This window comes from Heliangelus exortis, chromosome 1, assembly GCF_036169615.1.
Source record: "Heliangelus exortis chromosome 1, bHelExo1.hap1, whole genome shotgun sequence".
NCBI lineage: Eukaryota > Metazoa > Chordata > Aves > Apodiformes > Trochilidae > Heliangelus > Heliangelus exortis.
The window spans coordinates 185,500,118-185,521,747 of record NC_092422.1 but is presented as its reverse complement, the minus strand read 5'-3'; the positions used below and the strand labels follow the sequence as shown (position 1 = coordinate 185,521,747).

The window sequence follows — 21,630 nt, the reverse complement described above, 5'->3', positions numbered from 1 at the left end:
GAAGGCTAGTGAATCCAAAATATTACTAAATGGAGAGAAATAGCAGCATGATGAAAATTTGCATACTGCCAATTACTATTTTATCTGTAATAAATCAAGTTTCCAGAGGAGATAACTGCTGTTAAAAGACAGCAACAGAGTTGGCCATAACCTGATGCAAGACCAATATATTTTAGGTTCTTTACAACAAGCTGAAAAATAAGCTCAGATCAACTAAATAAAAACCTCTTAATTTCAAAATACTGTCCCTGTCCCCCACCAGCATAACTTCTAATTAACAGACTCCTAAAAATCTCATGTAGGAGAAACCAACAAGAAACCAAGAGGTTTAAACAGTTTACAGAAAGGAAGCAATGGAACAGAACATACCTCCAGAGGATAGTGTTTCTTATAATGATGAGATTTCCTGTTTCGAAGTGTACAGTCACTAGAAGTGCGTTCTACATTGAGTCGTAAACAATATCCAGTTTCAGGCCCTTCCTCACTGGAAACTTCATCTGATAAATTTGTCACAGTCCTGTGAGTATCCTAGTACAAGAAATATAGTATTAGTGAGACATGCCTTTATACTTACTTGGTATTGTACTGCACTATTGAAATCAAATACATAAAATTTCATTCTGTTATTATCTATGCTCACTTAAATCAGATATTTTAATATATATTTACATAAATGCATTCCCAATTGTCAAAATTATGTGGTACAGCAGGAATTGTAAAATTGCAATATCAAAATAAACATTTTTCAGATGATGAAAGGCTAGTTCATACTATCCTAAAGAACAATTTTGATATTGGTATTTTAAATGTGATTTAAAACCTACCAAGAAGAAAAGCTTAGAGGCAATATATTCAGTAGATATATATTTTTCACCCAGGACCCTAAGCCTAATTTCATTTTAAAACATTCTTAAGTAGAAAAGAATGCGTCAAAAGCATCATAAAAACACACATCATTTCCTTTGCAAATTATATGCAAATGCAAATTAATAATCCTGCTTTGAAGGCAACGAAGCACACTTACTTTGTGATGACTGTGATTGCTGAAGGCATCTCTGACTGTTGCAGTGCTCCACCCTGACTCTTCAGGCTTAATCACCTCACAGCGCCGTTCATGAGCCTGCATACATTCTTCACTGCTTTTACCTGTCTTTTTCCCATCAAGGGACACGTAGCCATTATCAGTCTCAGTGGATTTATCTATTGAGTTTTTTGCTTTCTTGGATCTATATTTGAAATAAATGTATGTATTAAACTAATGATTCTCTTGTTTTTTTCCCAGTCTAAATCCTGCATACCCCTCTCAACATGTTTTAGTTTTAGTGCGGAGAAAAAAATAACATCAACATTTGATGGAAAGTTTGTAAATATTTCATCTTCTACATAATACCCATTATCCTTTCCTAAATTTGATAGAAAAGATAGTCAATGTCTGAAAGAAAATTACACCATTAGCTACTGAATGAGGAGAAAAGGACACTTGTTTCAAAGCTAAATCTTCACAGTGACTTTGGCAAAAGACCACAAATCTCAAAACTTCTCTATTCTATCTTAACTTTAAAAAGTATGCTTAAAGTTTAAGGTGTTTAATTCAAAGTAAGATTGCCATTTCCTGAAGTTGCAAACAAATGTGCTGTTTAGTACTATGTACAAAAGATATTCTTTGTTGTTGTTATTTTAGGTACATTCTGCTTATTGCCAACAGGGGATTTAACCCTTTTCGTATTATTCAGTAACACCCCTTGTAACATGCTTTGGTATCTCTTAGAAACACACTAACCATGCCTGTTTCCAAATCACAAAATAAGTTTATGAATTATGCTTCAGTATTATTATTATTATTATTCTAAAGACTGCTAACATTTATGAATAGTGTTCAATAATATTCTCTAGACATCAAGGCCCTTCTCTAGTCAATAGACGTAGAATAGAATATCTAAAGCCAGAAAAAAGCTTTCTCAAAACAAATGTCTGGGTGATTACACTTCCAAATAAGAAAGAGCAGTCATGAAGGAATGAAAAGGAGTAGCAGCTTGCTGCCTTACCAGTAGAGAGTACTCTAAGTCTTTGTTTAAGCTTCTGTATTCTCAAAATAAATTTAATGGAAATAAAATCAGAAAAGCAATTAATATCTGGTGTTTATTAGATTTTGTTTGTTAGATTCCCAGAACATGTGTGCGGGGGAAAAAAAAACCCACAGTGTTACAAACCCAGTTTCCACATTTTTAAATTATTATTGAAGGCAGAACAGTGGACACACATCATAAAACTATTAAGAATCTGTTCAACTGAACTTGTTGAGGAAACGAGGGAATATTCAATTCCTCTTTAATATGTACTTCAATAAATATGGATAATTAGGATATTTGCCTCATATTCCTCCCAAAGTTAAATATTCTCCATATACAGGGGAGACCTGAACACAAAAACTGGCTAGGGATACCTGGATAAAAGGGGAAAAAAATAAATCAAAAAAGGAACATGTTATCTGTTGGAATTCAGACAAAATCATGAAGAGAAGAGACAATGCTGGTAAGGTGTTTCATTCTCCTTTACCATCTTTAATCCATTCCACCTTCCCTTATCCCTTCATGGAAAAAAAGTGAACAGTGTTTTCTTCTAAACAGAAGTAATTGCTGCTCCATTTATCTTGTAAGAAGCTATAGGACTTGCCTACTATTCGCTGACCTATTACAAAAATTCTTAGCCAACTTTTTATAAATGATTAAAAAAAACAGCAGACTAGTTACAATGTATTAACATGGATAAATTTTTATTATAATTTTGCAAGAGGTAAAAAAAGAGGCAGTAAGATTTTTTTGCATGTGTTTTGTGGTGGAGAAGCAGCAAGTAAGCCTCCTCTTGCAGATTACCAATGTGCTAGCTTACCTACTGTTTTAATTTTCTAAGTCCATAAGAAGATCTAGAATATTATTGAGACTTTGGAAAAAAAGTCAAACTACTGACAGTAAACATGGTAGAAGTTTATTTCTGTGCTATTTCATAACGCTATGTTTAAGTTAATGAAGATAAAACTGGGGGGAAAAAAAAGAGAAAGAATTATTTAATGGAAAAATCTGCTGCTCAACTTCTGAAATAAAACAAACAGACTTTCAGTGGCAACTTATTGTAAAATAGTAAGTTTGAGTAAACTCAGTTGTGAGCACTAAGGAATTAACGCTAAAATTAAATTATCTGCAAGGAGCAGAGGCAAAATTTTTATGCATTAAATACATTTTTTACTCTTCTTAAAAATTTTTTTGTAACAGTGCAAATGCAGTTCTCATCTCGAAACTATACACACACATTCAGAGACTTCATCCATGAGTTACTAAACTGTATGACTGGAGTAACAGGATTTAAGTCTTCTAAGTTTGATTTGAGAAATTTTTATACATTTCACATGAAACTTGAAAGCCACTACAAAGAAGTAGCCTCAAACTATTGAGTAGGAAGAATCACAGAATGTTTTGGGTTGGAAGGGACCTTAAAGATCATCTAGTTCCAACCCCCCTGCATGGACAGGGACACCTCCCACTGGACCAGGCTGCTCAAGGCCCCATCCAACCTGTCCTGGAACACTTCCAGGGAGGGGGCAGCCACAACATCCTTGGGCAACCTCTTCCAGGAAAGAGTTTCTTCCTAATGTCTAACCTAAATTATGACAGAAGAGACAAAATGAATGTATGCATATACGTGTAATTTTTTCAGTTAGAATTTCACTAGTGTTTATGTGCTAAAACTGCAAGACTAGTATTTATCTGATACCAACTAAAATTCATTTTGAAAAACAGGTAGCTTGACTGAAGCCTTTCACTTATTTCTAACATAGAAACCAAAGCTATGTTTTGTATGAATCCCTAAATTTAAGTGTGAGCTTTAACTCAGAAAAACATAAACTTGGACTTAAAGTTAGGCTTTCATGCATTATACTGTATTAAAAGAAAAAAAAGCAACACGACCAGTATTTCCCTACCTGAAAGAAATTTAGTTTCCTAAAATTACTATGTATATATATACATGTATATATACACACACAGACACACATATCATTACTCAACTTTTTTAATGTCATGATAGAATTAAAAATATTTAAGAGCAGGACAGGACAATACCATGAATAAATGCAGTCTTAAAGCTTGAACATGTGCAAAAGCTAAGTCAACAATTGCTTTCAGTATTATTAATGTATTAGCTAAAGAAAATATTAAGGGAGATTTAAACCAAATTTCTGTTAGGCTGTAGATTTTCACTGTTAAGTAGTCTATTCCCATGTATAGTCATTGGGGTTGGTAAAAAAAAAACAAAAAAACCCAAAAAACAACGAACTCTCCTCCCTGTTCGTGTTGCAAAATTTTTAAAGAAGTTACAATTATATGATTTCCATAATCAAATTAATGACACATGCAGAGGAAAAAAAAGTCCCAAACCATTAATACATTCTGAATAAATTACCTATTTGGATATTGCTCTCTTCCAGGGAAACTAACAGTATTTTCCAAATTGCCCCTGTCCTGGACTAAAGTTTAGAATTATATCTTATTAGTCAGACTGAGTTTTGCCATCCATAATGATATTTTTTGAAAACACAGTTCCAAATTACCAGTGACCTGAGTGTAGGCAATTGGTCTAGGTACAGAGTCCTGGCCTAAAGAAAATAATTTCTGAGATTAATTTTGAAACCATGTGTTAAAAACCTGTATTTAAAACCCCAGAAAACGGTATCTCAAAAGCTTAATACGCATGAAAAGCATATTAATAAACACTAACGAGACATTCTAATATGCTCTATAGAGCTTCAAAACACATCTGAAGAAACAGATGTTACTGTACAGCTTCTTTGCATTGATATTTCATATGATTTTCTTCAGCAACACCACCAAGTAAAGCAAGCAACATACTACCCCACGCTGTACCCCTGCTTACTCATTCCCAGCCCCACTCTGTCATCCCACTGTGCTGACAAAACTGTTTGCATTACCACAAAACAAAATGACATGAAGAAATTGATCTACATTATGTGATGTGAACAAAATGTTACTTTTCATCTGGATGAATTCTTGATATGGTTTGTATGGCTCCCATCATACAAACAAATGTACCTTTGCAGTTTAAGAGTTACAAGACTAAGGGCTACTCACAGCATTCTCAGTCAACCTTGTGCTATTTATCCTTTGAAAATACTGTATATACTAAGTAGTCACCACTGAGGTTTAACATAAATATATACACACATACACACACTACCTTTCATGAAATGGTTTAAACAAGTCCATAGAGCAAGTCCCACACACCCCTTCTTAACTGAAAACAGCCCAACACATAGAAAGCTAAGGAAAAAAAAAAATCTTACAGCATTTCTCCTCTCAGTGCAGATCAGTATCTTCAATGAATGGAAAAACATTCAAAAGTTTACAAGATTACACTGCAAACATACCAGAAAGTAATGCATACAGACCCAAAGAACAGCAGTGGTGTCTATTACAATGACTCATTGTTTGTCAAAGCTACCTACACTATGTAGGAAAATGTCAAATGAACTTTCCCCTTGCCATAATTTTAAACATTTTTATAAACTTTTCCAGAGTTTCAACCAGATATTTCCAGAACATAACACAACATACAATAAGCTTTACAAGTGGTTAGGGGCACATATCATGAGTATGACAGACATGTTAGTGTTGCCATATTTAAGATGCAGCATGCTCCACAAAACATTAATGTAATAACTTGCAGTATCCCTTTTCTCAATTTTGTACTCTTTTGAGTATATTTCCTCTGTTAATAAATGCTGATGTATAGCACTCACAATGCTACATGCACAGTGAGCAGGGTTTGCTATGGATGTTTTTTAATAGTTCTTAATTGCCCACTGCAATGCACTGCATTAAATCAATCGCTTGCAAAATAACTCTGGATTGCGACAGGGTTGGATGTTTCTTCCAATCATTAGAAGATATCTTCAAAGTTTATTTATAAAATAAACACTGTGCTTATTTGAATCCTGAAAGTTTTCCTTCAGGAAAAGAGTGTGATTTGATTACAGTGACAGTCCAGGAAGTGTCCTCTCGGAGTAATATGCAGCTAACATAATAAAGTAAAATTAAAGAGCCAAATTTTATTATTGAATTAAAATTGAGGAGAGCTGGTTCATTCCAGATATCCCAACTCGAACATAAAAATGTAATTTAACTAGAAGTTATTTAAATATTGTTTCAAAATTATTGTGTGAGCACTTGCAAAAGTCAAGAAACAACACATGAGTGTATGTTCAAATACTGGAATGAGTATACTATTAGAAAAAAACCTAGATCAAAAGTTTAATCATTACATTAATGTTTGCTTATTTAGAAAAGGGATAGTGCACCTCTAACACATATGTAGCCTTGAATAAATACAAACCCTGATAAAAAGAAAGCAGCATGCCAGATATCTCTGAAGACAGCGCCAATACTGCAAGAGGTGCTTGTACCGTAGCTCTGCACTGTTCCCTCCTGAGTGTTATCTGTGGTACTAGAGCCATCTCCTTCCCTATGTACTTCCAAATGTGCTGCTTTCCTTAATTTCCTTCATCAGGAGAGATTAAAATTGGAATGTAGCTTTATAAGTGCAATCTACTTGTTCTATAACGTGTTCAGCAGTTTAAGCATGCAAACAAGCAAGACTTCAAAATATTTTGCTAAAGCTTTATCACATCAATTTAATAAACGTCATTTACTAAAACAACACTTTTTCATTACAATAACACTTGAATCCAAAATACATTTTGTGTCATCATCAGAGGCTTAGACCTGCCAAGTTCTCTACTGCAGGTTTTCCCATTTTAATGGGACAATTCAGTGTAGCAAACCATACCCACTGAAGTGCTGGAAGACTTAGTTTCTACATTTCCAACAGCATCTCTTTTCACTTTCTCAAAGATCATTAGTCAGTATTTCACAGAGTTCTAAAACTTAATTTGCAGCAGTATAAATACTGTCACTCCACCACTACACAGATACAAACTGTTCTGAGGCAAAATGTCATATTCAATGCATTAAAACTCAAATAAAACAATGCATAAATTTGTAAAGAGCACCAATTAAGCACTCGTTTTAAAGTTTCAGACAAAAATAGTGCATCGGTTTCTCATCTCTTGCAAAACAGAGACTATAAACCCCAATATATTTTCATGCACACTCTTTAGAATAGTTTAACAATCCTAAATTATAAGTAATTTAACATAGAGTATACCTTCTTCTTTTAACCCCTGTGCTGGGAGGTGGCTTAGGAGTTCGTGTTGAGACAATCTGACAATGCACAGTTCCAAGTAGCAACATGAGCCATATTGGCCCAATTACTTCAGTCAGAGGTATATTATGTGGGCTTTGGGCTGTACAGAATAACACTACAGCAGCAACTGGAAAAGAAGGGAAATGAAATTGAGTTCAAAATTTGAAATGTGTGAAATGGCCAACTTGTTATATGGCTTTTGTTGAAAAGAGAAACAGTCAGAGGTAGTCTGTTACCTGCATTTTAAACAAACCCATAATCTGAGAGGAAGGAATTATAATTGCAATGAAACAGGCAGTAATAAAGATTTAAACAGCAGTCTGTCTTAATATCCACCTCTTAAGCTTGTGATATTACAGCTACTGCTTAAAAAAAAAAAAAAAAAAAAGACAGCAAAATAAAGTAAGGTACACGGGGGGAACCATTTGGAAAGCCAGATCTGTCATGAAACAACTTTAAATTAAGGTTTGTTATTCAGTATAAGACAAAAGCAAAAAGCAAAGTTCATTGTTAAAGCAGCCCAAATAAACTTAGTTCTTAATCACCTATAATGATGCTGCAAAACGCAACAAGTTCAGTGAGTGCAGGACTCACCAAAACAGAAGAAGGTTGTTCCTTGGTTGTTCCTTACATGTTGAAGTCTCTCCATCCTTGGAGAGATTCAAACCCTGACTGGACACAGCCCTGAGCAACCTGTTCTAGCTGACCCCACACTGAACAGAGTTTTGGACTCCATCTCCAGAGGTCTCTGCCAGACCATGGTTCTGTGGAACCATCCATCTATGTCAATACTGTAATGACTAAAGACAAGAGGCTAAAGACTGTAACTTTGTATTCTCTAGCAGAATACATTTGGAACTTCATATTCCTGTCAAAAGACAAAACTGCCTCTAAGGATAGACAGGAATGCATTACATGCAACTCCATGCCCATTTCATGTATATATGTGTGTCTTTTCTAGTAATGAGGAAAGACCAAAGACAAACCATGTAAACTATGAGGTAGTCCATCTGAAGTGACAAGGACTACAAGTAGTACTTGTAGTTGAAAAAAGGACAACTTTGAATTCCATGGTTTACTGTTAATTTTGTAATTCTACAACCATTTTTTTGTACATATAGCCAACACCCACAAAGTTCTTCTTGCTAATGTACCCAGAGCCCAGCCACTTTTATGACACAGTAATGTCTTTACAGGTCAATCTAAACACAATCAAGTCTGAAGCAGATTTAAGGGGCAAACCCTTTCTTTTCACTGCTTATTTTATGTTCTTGTTGCCCTGCCTCTATGGCTCAGAGTGCTGTGCTCTGTAACTCAGCTGAGAGAAGCTATCAAGAAAAAAAACCATGAAAAAATTCAGAAACATAATAAGGGAATAACTCTCTGTGCCTAAAAAACACATCCCATGAGAACTTGGTTTTATTCTTGTACCATCAAGAAGCTAAAGTCCCATAATAAGATCTACTCCTAGTGTAAAAAACATATAGTACAAGTTCAACAGCTTTCATTGGATCTCTACTAAAAGCAATTGGAGAAAAGAAAGCCACATGGAAACCCATATGTCAAAATCAAACACCTCAGATACACTGTGTGAAGCCACACCTAACACAGCAGATACCAGGATGTGGTATTTTCCACTACAAAGAGATTAGATGCATTTTGCATTAAATTCAGCAAGGTAACCAGTATTAAAACCTTGATAAATGTACAAAACAGTGGAATTACTTTTGAATTACTCTAGTTTCCCATCAGTCTTTTCCCTAAATTAAAGCACAGAAGTCTTACGCAGAACATGTGAGATATCTTTTATTACTATTTTATTATATCTATTGTTATATGGGGAGTACATTTTTTTGCTGTATGAGGTTTACCAGCAAAACAGTATACATCAATCAGAAATCCAGCTTATTAAAAAATAAACAAATAGGTAGACAGACAGATACAGACAATATTCCCTCTTGCTAAATTATCTGATTTTCCCACACATACAATGAGATCTATAAGTGCAAATAAGCCCATTTTGACTTTTCCCATACAATTTGGATAAACATACACTTCTGAGAACACAGAGCTCCACAAAACCCTGTGAAATGATTTGCAGGAGTCAGGCTTCACAAAATAATTTCCAACTTCACTACAAGATTTTTTCTGCCACTTAAAAAGCATTTAGCAAAGCAGAGTGATCTAGAAGAAATCAATGGATTGCAGATTCCCACCATGAAGTTTCACATACATTCAAGATGTTACCAATTGCCTATCTTTGCAGTAGGATGAGAGAAATGTTTAGTCAATAAATACTAAGTGTCAATATACTGTAGTTCAGACTATCCTAGAATTACTCCTACTAACAAGCCAGGTCTTAGAACAGCATTTCTCAAACCACCATTATTTTCTTACTTATTTTTAGCATTTGAACTTGTACTTTTCTAAATTACAGTGGTTTATTTTGTGCAACCAACACAAATGAAATCATACTGCATACTGCAAAAAGCTGTATCAAAGAAAGCAATTGCCTTTCAAAATACATTTTTATAACATTTAATGCTTTAAAATATTTGTATTATCAACTTTAAAAACATGAATACATATCTGTATCTCACCACAATAATCATTATATCTCTATTAAACCTTTTCCTTTCATACTTAAGAAATAAACTAGAGAGGTAACAAGAGAGATGAAATAATCTCATAATCTCATAATAAAAGTTTCACACTTTATTTTCCTAGCTAATTCCTATCAATTAGAATTAGCTAATCAATTTCAGAGCAAGTCCAAGTAATGCAGTTCATAAATTTATAGAAAATACAGAAAATCTGAGCTACAATACAAAGTTCAGATATAGGGTAGAATACAGCCACTAGAATTTGAAGTATTTTGCTGTTAACTTTTCATAACTTCTGGTGCTGTCTTACTAATTTTGCACAAAATTAATAATCAAGTACACCTTCTGAGTAAAACATAAGGAAAACTTATCTAAGTGCTAAAAGGAGAGGCTTGAGGGCAGCTGTTTTAAATAGTTCCCAACAAAAGAATTTTGTCACTTCAACTTCACTGATGTGTACATTAAGTCTTTCAATTTATACCAAACACATCAAAAACTCTTCAGTTAATTCAGCAAACTTTAAATGACAAGTGTTTGATGTGGTTGGATCATAGTGTAATATGGAATACTATTATTTTCCAGCATTTGTTGACTCACATCCTCAGAAATATGAGAAATATTTTGTCATATTACAGACTATGTGGATTAGAGAAACTATGAATTCCAACCATAACTTTAGTAAATCATAAATCCTGTTAGCTCTGTAAATAATGTCCTAAAAAAACTGCTTGCACTCAGAATCTGCATTGGTTTACTATTTTGCTGCTGGAGACCTATGAAGGCTCCACAAATTAAGTATGACTATATTTTTACATAAATTTAAGAATGGAAACAAAGAATTATTATTATGGTGTTTCTCAGAATAAGCCACTTATGAAGATGGTAAGAAATAAATTATACCTATTCATTTTACTACCTATATTAGTATAAATTAGATTAAAATTATTAAAGCTACGGGATCCCCTACCATAGTATACACATGCAATGATACTTCTTAAGGACCTATTCTGAAAATAGGGATAAGAAGTTCTGATAGAAGAACATATGAATATTTGTCCATATTTCAAGTTTTGGGGCACTGGCACTGTGACAGTAATTTTTATTGCTGCTATCATCATCACACAAGAGGCATTGTCATCTTTTTTCTTTTTTTAAACTCCATTTCTTGTTTTAAATACAATTTTCGAATGACACAATGATTCACAACTGCAAGGACAGATGGCAAAATTGAAAAAAGTAATATTTTATTTTAATTGGATTTCAGTGGAAAATTGTCATATAACTTCTCATTAATCAGCTTAATGAACTTAAGTTGCTCCCAACTTTCATTAACCTTCTGTTTCATTTCTGTTGTAGGCGTTTCTGATACACTTACTCTTTTCATGATTTTCACACTTAAGATACTGACTCACTACGTTACATTCTTCTCTAATTTTCCTTATGTATGATGTATGTGTCATGGTCTCAACAATAATTAAGAGAAGCACAAAGTCAGGTAACTAGAACTCAGGACAGAGCATCCCAAAAACTGTGAATTACCTTCTGTTTGTTAACAATTGCCCAAAAGTTCTCCTGTACCCTAGGAAAGATCAAATGAAGATGCAGAGATGCAATAGAAAAAATAGCAGAAGCAAAAGAACAATAAATCCCCCAATTTTCAGAAGCATGGCTGAGGTCTGACTAAAGTATAAGCTAGGTTCACTGCCTCTAATGTGACAAAATAACACATGGAAGGACAAATGCACACTAGTCAGAGATCATCCTACCAGGATGTACAAACTATCCACACTTTGGCAGGTTTGGCCTTGCTTGCTGCTGGATTAACACCCTTGATCTGCACAAGTACCAGAAAGACCCAAAGCCCAAGACAAGATACATTGCCTAAACCAAAGCTGTCTTTGATATTGCTCTGTCTTGAACAGACAGCCCTGGAACCTAAACTATTATATGGAGATGACAAACTATTATATGTGCTAAATGCTGTAGAAAGTCTCTGAATAAAACCTTATATTTGCAAGTATGCCCCCTTTATATATAACAGATTATGTTAACCAAAAGACAACATGCTTGGGACTGTGTAATTCCAGTACTTCAGAAAATATTGGAATGAACCTTAACCACAGAGTGAACCAAGTAACATACATCAGCTTCCATATGATTAAAATAAAGCATTCAATTGAAGCTGATTCAGTAATCCAACTCTACCTTGAAGAAGGTAAAGAACAAGCAGCCAGAAAAAGATGACCCTCGATGTCACTTGTAGCCACCACCTATAGAAGACTGGAAAGAAAACAACTCTCACGATTCCTTTGCGGGTCAGAGATGTCCAAGGACTTTCAGGTTTTGCTTTAGCAAAAGCAGACCCTTTAAAGAAAGAAAAGAAATTTTGATGTATTTCATTGTTATGGCTAACAGTAGCTTTAGTTGTTCAAAAGCAGAGTAATAGTTATTTAAATAATGGAATATTTGAATAAACTTAGTACTTCCACCATTTCACTACCTCCTCAACCCAAAATCTGCATAAATTGTTGGTGCCCTCGTGACTGCCATTATCAGCAACTTGTACAAATACCTAGATTTTGCAATGTGTGGATAACAAAACATTGCTTTTTCTTAAAATGTCAAAATTATTTTAAAAATAAAATATTAAAAACTACTCTGTTTCAATACAGTATCAGAACTTGATATGAAGCAGCAGTAACTCATATGAAAACCCCACATGCTCATGCAGGCACAGCTGAGCCCTTTCCCAACCCAGCAAAGGGATCTAAAACATCAACATCTATAAATTGTTCCAGCCCTGTCATTCAGGAAAATGGAATAAGGTTGAGAAGTATAGAGGAGAATCTGACCAACTGAGGACTAGCCCTAGGAGCAGGGAAGACATCCAAAGAATAATATATCTTTGTCTCTCCTTCTACATTATTTTTTCTCTCTCATTAACACGTCCTTTCAGTCTCATATCCCTCCATTTCTCTCTCTTCCTACAAATTCACACTTCTCTGATAGCTAGAAAACTGTGTAACATTTACTTAATGGGGATGTGACATAAATTATGCCAAGGCTACTGCTTAGAAAGGGCAACTACTGCCTGCTGTTACACCATTTCCACCTTGCTTACGTGTAGAACTGGGGTTCCTGAGGTCTCTATGGGCACAAGGAAACATTGCCAGTACTGGAACTGCTTTAATACCAATTTTGATATCCACGCAGAGCAATCACTTAATTGCTATTAATGTGTATCATTATATTAAGTGGCCTACTGCTCTTACTTAATTCCTCCAAACATCTAGTTTTCAGTTCTGTCTGTCTGAAGTTCAAATGTTATTTGTTTTGGTTTCTTTCTTCCATGTTCCCATTTTTAAAGGCTTACATTGTTCAGCAATACCATAAAAGCTCATCTGAACACCTGCAGAGAAGCTTTTCAAACAGGTAGTGGCAGGAGCCCAAATATGTCATCAGGGTTCTCCCAGACCCATCACTGGAGCCATCAGCCCATTGAAGGTCCATCTCCACATGGCCAGGAGGCATGAGGTGGGTGGAAATCCAACTCAAGGAAGGAACACCTTGACCAGGTCCCTGTCCCAGAAGAGCTTTCAGCCCCATTGTCCAGGTATGAAACCATAACCATGAGCCATTGGTAAAAGGAGCTCAGATTGCCCAGAACTTTCTAACGGATGCTCAGGGAAGAAACCAAGGGTATTCGTGATTTGGGGAGCAACAAATGTGGGGAAACTGAAGGGTAAGGGGATGAAAAGGACTGGTCATGCATAAACAGCTGCTGTGCACTGCTTGTCTGCCCATGTCAGACACCTCATCAGCAATGTCTGTAGTTATCTTCTTGCAACATTCCTCAAACTCTTTCCTGGGTGAGGAGCAGTCTGTTGCAAGTGCCCCCATGTGTACCAAGGGTGAGTGCCAGCACTCTGGGATTCAGGCAGGATTGGGGCCAGAAATCTGTGGTGCCACGGAGTTTGTGTGCGAGTGCTCGAAGATCCTGCAGAGCGAGTGAGTGAAGGGGCCTGGGGACAAGGGGGGGAGGGGGCCTCTAAGGACCAGCCCTGGGGGGGAGGGTGCCCGTGAAGTGCTTCAGTTAATTCAAGGCTGAATTCTAAGAGCACTACCTGGAATAAGTACAGGACACCTTGCTGGCTCCTGGGCTCATGGAAAAAAATATTAAATAATATTTTCCCTAACATTAACCAGGAAAGAGGGAAAAACCTAAGACTTCTTTAAAAGTCTCATATCATCTGACCTTCTGTTGCTGTTTTTTATTTAAAATGTGCAAGATAAATTGTATAGGCCTTGAATATTTGTTATCCAGAAGTTTCAATATGGCCTTTCCTCTAGATGTCAAAGGATTTGGAAGAAGTCTGAATGCATGACATTAAGAGATTTCTGAACTAATAATTCCAAAAGCTTGATCTATGACAATCCACGTGTTTGGATTTTTTTTGTTTGGTTGTTTTTTTTCAAAATCTTAATCTATAAAAAAAATTTAAATGAAGTTTTTAAGCCCCCAGTTTAATCTAGAGGCCATATTTTAACGATATTTCCTATCCATCATCTCTACAGATGAGTTACATAAGGTTGCTTGATCTTTTTTTTAATACTGATATATTCTTGTTACAAGACACAGGATGGCAAGTGTTTTTAAACTGAGAAATTCAGCTTTTTCTGTCTCAGGACTTACCTCTTACAAGATCAACATCTATGAGGTCTGGTTTCACATGTCCTGTTTTCTTTGGTTTGTTTCTCAAACCCTATAATAGTAAAATACTATCAGCAGGCAACAGATGTTACAAAAGAAAAACTATTGATTTGGTCAGTAATTGTACTTAATCTATACTGTTATTGAAAATGAAGAAAAAAATATATCAACTTTATATTTATGAAGTGCTATAAACTAAGCATTCCAAGAAACAAGGCACAATAAATGCCTTTTACATTCTTTACAATCTAACCAAAAAACAATCAATTACTGACCCATTAGGTAATTTTTAAAACAAAGTTAAACACTGAGCACTCATATCTCATGTCTTGGGATTATGCAGACACTTGCAAGAATTAGTACTGCATTCACATTAAGTTTTCAGAACATTTGCAACAAATTACTTTTCTGGATCTCTTTTCTCCTTAGATGTTCAATTAAACATTACAAAACATTTGCATTGCAACTCCTTGATTAAAAATCTAGATAGCAATTCATGCTGTAATGCAAGAGCCACTCATCAGCAAGTTCCACCATCAGAAATAGAAAAATAGTGAATTTTTCTTTATATTGAGTTTAAATTAGCCTATTAAAAGAGGGGAAAAAACACCATACAATGCAAAAGCAGCAGGAAAAAAACAAGTTTATCTTGTCTTTGAGAAACAGAATCTTACTTCACTGAAAAGCCAAACTATCCTGCAAAACTTTCAAGTTTGTTTTTAATGCTAAACTATAACACTATACTCTGAAGCCTTAAAGACAGCAGTGAGTTTATTTTGTTGCCTTTAGACAAGGCTGGTCACATTAGCCAATAGTGATGATTCCACAGACTACAATTTATGCAGAATAAAATCTAATATTTCACAAAATATTTCAGATTCAAACAGAATTATGAGGAAAGCAAGTTAACCCTTTTCATTCAAAAAGCAGTTAAATTCACTAGTGAACTGTAGACTTCCACCACTGCTTTCATCCATGTGTAAAAATATTTATTACTTCAATGTAAACATTAAAGACAGATGAAAGCATAAAAATGAAATTATTATCAATGACAAAAACATCAGAGATATTGGCAATAGTAATATCTTCATAAGAACAATATCAAGCAAATTGTTCAGAGTGCAGCTCAAAACATTTCTCACATCTAAAGTCAACTAGATTTATACATCATGCTGAAATAAAAATTTTTTAAAATCTAACTGTTGACAATTAATGAGATACATAATCATCACCTCATGTGTCTACTAGAAAAATGAGAGTATGCTTGAAACAAGACAATATTAATACATAGAATTGAAACACTGATGGAACAAAATGTGCTCTAAGGATGACAAATACACAAAAGCAGATGTATTGTAGACTTAAAAACTGGAAAGAGCCTAATGTGCGAGATTTTTACAGAACAGCAGTTTGTAGAATGAGAAAACAAGCCCATGATCAGGAATTATTATGGTTCTACAACTAGCTACAGATTTCTGTGAAAACTTGCAAAAAATACCCACTTTTCTTCATAAAAAGATCTAAGGGTAATAATAAAATGATGAATAATAATAATTTTCAAATGTATAACTGCATGTAGGCCACAATTTTTTTCTTTAAAGTTTAAATTAAGCTGTACGTGCCTCTTAAAAGAACTAACACTTAAAATACTAGAAAAAAATAATCACTGTGGCTAAAACTCTGTTTTCATTTTAAAGGAAGAATTCTGAAGAAAAAAAAAAAAAACCCAAACAAAAAAATGCCAAAAACCAGGTCAACACCCTAACTTGATGAATCTTTCATAAGAAAAGAAGGGGTGACACATTATTTAAAAATTCTATTGGCCAAATCTCAAACACTTTTCAGTATCCATGGACTACACTGAACTGGTTCTTCTACTTGTTGCCACATGCAGTGACATAATTCCATTTATTAAGATGCGATTTCTCCACTCTCCTAACACACCACAATTATCTGTAATATGTGGAATACATGAGGATAACAGCATTGTTTCAAACTAAGGCTAATTTTAAAAATTATTTAGAGTTTCATTCTGTTTAGGCCATCCAGTTAGTTCATACCATTTCTAATCAGCAGCAAACACATTTCAGATAACTAACTGCAAAAATTAAAAAGTTTAAATTAAAAACCTTAAAAATAGTTGCTATTTTTGTAACAGTTCTTTTGCAGTTTTTAGAATTGTTCTTAATCAATTCTATTCCAGTTCCAACTAAACAGATTTTCTACTAAAAATAGTATTTTTCAGATTTTTTTTACTGAAGTTTTTATAAATAGTACTGTATTAGCACTGAGATTAAAACACTAATGCGCACAGCTTGAATTTAGTAGTCTTTTTGTGCTGTCACCATTATCACACTAAACTCCATAGACACAAATAAAAATGGACACCATCATTAATTTGTTAGTTATTGGATTCCTGAGCCAAACGAGATGCATTTTGAATAAGCATAAGGCATTATTTGCAAAAATGTATGATAATATTTTCCTATTATAGAGTAGCTAGAACTTAAGTCATAATAGAAACTGTTATTTGAGGTTGCCAACAGGAGCCTGAAAGTGAGTAACCCGACAGGGTCTTGGTCTGAGGTTCCTGGTACATTTCCAAACGCTGCCTCTGCACCCACAGAGATTCTTGCCCGTGCCAACAGCACTTCCACGGCTGCTCCCCCGGCTCAGAACCCCCAGCACCTCCCCACCACCCCCCCGAGGTGCCTGGCACGGCCACAGTCACCGAGTCCCGGCCGAGCAGCTCCGGGCGGGCACCGCGGGGGAGGCGGCGGCGGCCCCAGGGGGCTCGGTGCCGGGGGGGGTGGGCTCGCTGGCCACCGGGGATGGGAGCTGGCTGGCCACCGGGAGGGGGGGGCTGGCTGGCCACCGGGAGGGGGGGGCTGGCTGGCCACCGGGAGGGGGGCTGAGGGGCCACCGGGGAGGGGGGGGGGGGCTGGCTGGCCACCGGGATGGGGGCTGAGGGGCCACCGGGGAGGGGGGGGGGGCTGGCTGGCCACCGGGATGGGGGCTGAGGGGCCACCGGGGAGGGGGGCTGGCTGCGCAGTCGGCGCAAAGACTCAGACACTAGGTTTAGAAGCACTTCTAAAAATACCATCAGCTCCGGCTGCAAAGGGCTTTTCTTGGTTGGCTGGTTTGTTTTTTTGTTTTGTTTTGTGTGGGGTTTTTTGGTTTTGGGGTTTTTTTTGTCTGTAGAGAAGTCGGGGAGCTATGTAGTTCAGGTCAGAAGCAGTTTCCATGTAATGCAAACAAGCCCCCCCAGCACGGGTTTTCTGCTGAAGGACTGGGGAGGAAAAGACAAGCCAAAGGGAAACTGATGCTGTGTATATTTTGCTAGTGTTAAGTATTAGCAATGCCTTGAAATCCATGCAGTAATAGCATACTTCTTGCGTGCAATATTTGGGGAGGTGGGGGTGGAAACAAACAATCTTGACCCACATTAATGCCAAGAAAATGTGAATTACCTTCATAGTACACAATCCATAAAACTACTACATATAGGATTGTTTTCTCCAAAACAACTTAGCAATATTGCGACATTGATGGCACTGTTAGTTAAACCAAAATGCAAAGAACACTGTTAAACTGCTTGTTCAGAGAAACAAAGCCTGGGAGTACTTACCAGTCTAATAAACTGTACAAAACAATGACAGCATCATAAAGGAGGAAAAGTAAACTGCAGGTATAAGGTAACTAACTGAAAGCAAAGAGAGCTCAGATAACTGACATTAGAATACACCACAAAGAAAAGTGAAAGACAGAGGTAGTAAAACAACTAAGCCCTGGATTAAGATAACTGAAAAGAAAAAAAAAAAAAAAAAAGAAAGAAAAATCTACTGATGTCCAGAAAGATGCAGTACTTTAAGAGCTGCAGAGTTATTAATTATGTAAAATAAATGGAGCATAATATGCCAGTTACATTTGGTTACACTTCACAAGTCTGATTTTACTTTACCAGTATTAAATACCACCAGATACAGTAAATTACATCAGCAAACACAACCACAGACAGCAGTGCTGATAACTGGAAAAAAATAAGCAAAAAAAAGCAAAAAAAGAAAAGTGCTGAAATGCTATAATTTTATTACCTTTATTTCCCTTTGCTCTACTGATTTTTCCCATATTTGTTGATCATATGCGCCAATCTAAAAAGAACACACACAAAAAAATATCTACATTAGGTTTTAATGATCAAACGCAATCAATCTATCTTCAACAAGCATGAAGACAGCTCATTATTTCCCTCAGGAGGTTTATTTGCAAAGAAATCTTTATCTTTTCCATTCCATCTTGGCTGGACTGGAGTTAGCTAAGTAGTAAATGAGTTGTGATGGAAGCGAGAGGCAAACATCACACCTCAGCCTCATTACAGGAGCTGTGGGACAGGGAACACAGAACTGCCTCCCACCTCAGGCTGGGATTCCTCACAGGAAGCAACACCAGCACAGCCTTTCAGTTAACTTCAGAGAAAGTACCACTCACATACAGATGAAACCACACCTTCAATTAATCTATTGGTTTTTAAACCATCTTACTCTATGTTTCCATATTTCACTCCAGCCCCCTTGTCTCCAGCTTTATCTCCAAAGGTTGCACAGCAACAGAATCAGGCTGGTAATCAACTAGATTACAGATCAGGGAAAACTCAGTATCAGGAAACAGCACTTTTCCCACTGAAGCACTGAGGAAATAGTGTTCCTAGTAAGCCTATTCCCAAATTTGTTCACTCTCTTTAAGCTGCTAGTCTATTTATTCATAAAAATATTTTTAAGATCTTAGTTTTGTCTAAATGTGAGCAAGTTTCCTCTGAGGCTGTAACTTCACCACATTGTAGAAAACCTTGTCTATTTATAAGAGTAGAACCACAAGAAGACTATAGGTTTATCCTGGAAGCACTTACTAAAATCCTAGTCCTAAGACCAGTTTTTCATTAGCTTTATTGCTTTAAATAATCATCAATATGGGTAGCTACAGTTAATTTAAGAAATTACTATGCACTTGTTCACATACAGGAAAGCACTCTGACTGTCAGATATGTTGAAGAAGAATAGCTTTAAACTTCATGAGATTTACATATAAGAACAAGGCAATGTAAGAGACATTAAAGTTTGTAAAAAGTTACCAAATATTATCAGACTTCTGCAGAAATTGTATTTCTAGATAATGCTCAGTAACAATCTCTCTTACTACATCAATTTTAAAATCCTTCCTTCCCAGCAGTTCTGCCTAGACACGTGCACACACACTGCTTGTTATCTCAAGTGTGATCCCTATCACAAGCTCTGAAAAGTGCAAGATCACTTTTAGGTCACAAGGCAGAGACAGACACACTTCCCAAGATCCAAAGTCCCTCTCCTGACTGCAGAGAGGTGATATAGGCAGCTTAGTCCAGAAGCCCAAGAGGAACCCTCATCATTTAAATGAACCTGCTTAAAGCCAGTCTTACTGCAAGAATAAGGATTCTGCTTTCAGTTTGAAAACTGCAACAGACAAAAAAGGCCTGAGCATGAGAATATATACCTTTAGATCAGAAAACATTGTTCTGATTTGTCTTTTACTATTGCAGTCTTCAGCATTAAATTAGGAGTTGTTCATAATAATAAATTTTAAAAGCATATAAATTAAAACTTTGTTTTAAAGTATCATTTAACCAAGGATCAAACACAAGTGAAAAAAGATACCCAGGAAAGCCCATAGGCCAACAAACCCATAAACAAAAATCTTGAGGCATCTTCTGTGTCTCTAAGCCTGACCCAGCAGGGGAAAAAATAATAAAAATTCTAACATAAATTACATAATTCGTAAGCTACAACGCGTATCTAAAATTGAAAGTGAGAACAGTGAACTGAATTATGGAATTTTTATTTACCCATTCTCAAATTTCAGTATTTCCCACTTACAAGAGATAAGCACCCATACGATTCCTATAGTTCTGGGGGAAAAACAGAAATCATAGTGGCTTTTTGGTAATAATAATTACTTTGCATCTCTCATTTGGAAAAAAAAAAGATGGAGATTGTAGAAAACAATTAGGGAGTAAGGCACTGTACTGGGCAGAATTAAGTACTTGCTACAATTACAGTAATTAAACCAGAGGAAGTCTTAGACCTGACTCCACCTGGATAAGAGCCAGCAATTAAAAAGTCAGTATGCTGAATAACCACTCCACCCAGACATTTCTATCTAATAGTTCTGACTTTGTGTCTAGGTAAATTCTAAATGAAATGTCAGGCCTTCCTGTTTTTCATGACATTTACTGTGCCTTAAGTGAGGTTTTCATGCTGCATAACATTGTGTCCTCCCCTCCTCATTTCCAAATAAGATTAATTTCTACAAAGACAGAAAAGGGGATGCAAGTCTCTCTATTATGCAAGAGACAAATGCGGAAGGAAGGCTCTGTGCCAATAAAGCTGTAAAGCAAACTCTGTGTTCCTAATTCCATTCACAGCTGAAACCGATGTACAGTTGAAAGTCTTTAAAAGTGTGTTCTTTTTCTGGATATATAACAGACCATTTGTTAGAGGAATTCTGGGAAACAGATTCCAGAAGACATCTGAGATAAGGAAGTTCACAGATTTAAATCTGACTCAGTTATATTTTCCTATAAACATTCCTTCTCCCTCAAGGCTAGGAAATAGCTTCTGTCCCCACAAACAGACAAGAAACAGGGATTTTGCAATTCACATTTTTCTTTTAAACACTGCCCCATAAAGCAATTCTTCCAGCAGCAGGTCAAGAGAGCCAGAACAACCTTAAGGGAGGATGCTCTCTAACAACCATTTCATTAGACCAGTGGACCTGGTCAATCACCTCTGATTGCCTTTAATTATTAAAATCTGAGCACAGGGTTATAAAGTAAAAGCATACTGTTGCAAACTGAAAAGAGTTGTAGGGATAACTGCAGATACTAAGTATCTTTACAATATCTCACAATGGTTTTGTTTTTTTTAATCTACCTAATTTCACCTCTTTGTGTTTTAAGAAACTTATAGAAGCACTTTAGGGAGCAGGCATTTATGCTTAGCACAGCAAATTCAG

At 35.9% G+C, this 21,630-nt stretch overlaps 1 protein-coding gene across 7 annotated transcripts in view; it reads right to left on the bottom strand.

The window, feature by feature from the left end:
- Positions 1 to 21,630, bottom strand: part of PHTF2 (putative homeodomain transcription factor 2) — a 68,272-nt gene that overhangs the window by 22,297 nt on the left and 24,345 nt on the right. For 4 of the 7 annotated variants that reach the window (XM_071734001.1, XM_071734006.1, XM_071734004.1 and 1 more), the window contains exons 3-10: positions 18,681 to 18,737; positions 18,215 to 18,226; positions 14,569 to 14,638; positions 12,081 to 12,239; positions 7,234 to 7,399; positions 6,403 to 6,567; positions 1,025 to 1,226; positions 370 to 528 (exon numbers count right to left, since the gene is read on the bottom strand). In XM_071734001.1, the coding sequence (XP_071590102.1) occupies positions 370 to 528; positions 1,025 to 1,226; positions 6,403 to 6,567; positions 7,234 to 7,399; positions 12,081 to 12,239; positions 14,569 to 14,638; positions 18,215 to 18,226; positions 18,681 to 18,737 (990 nt within the window). Of the gene's footprint in view, positions 1 to 369; positions 529 to 1,024; positions 1,227 to 6,402; positions 6,568 to 7,233; positions 7,400 to 12,080; positions 12,240 to 14,568; positions 14,639 to 18,056; positions 18,141 to 18,214; positions 18,227 to 18,680; positions 18,738 to 21,630 lie in introns of all 7 variants that reach the window. The other 3 variants (XM_071734007.1, XM_071734008.1, XM_071734005.1) reach the window with 3 other exon arrangements.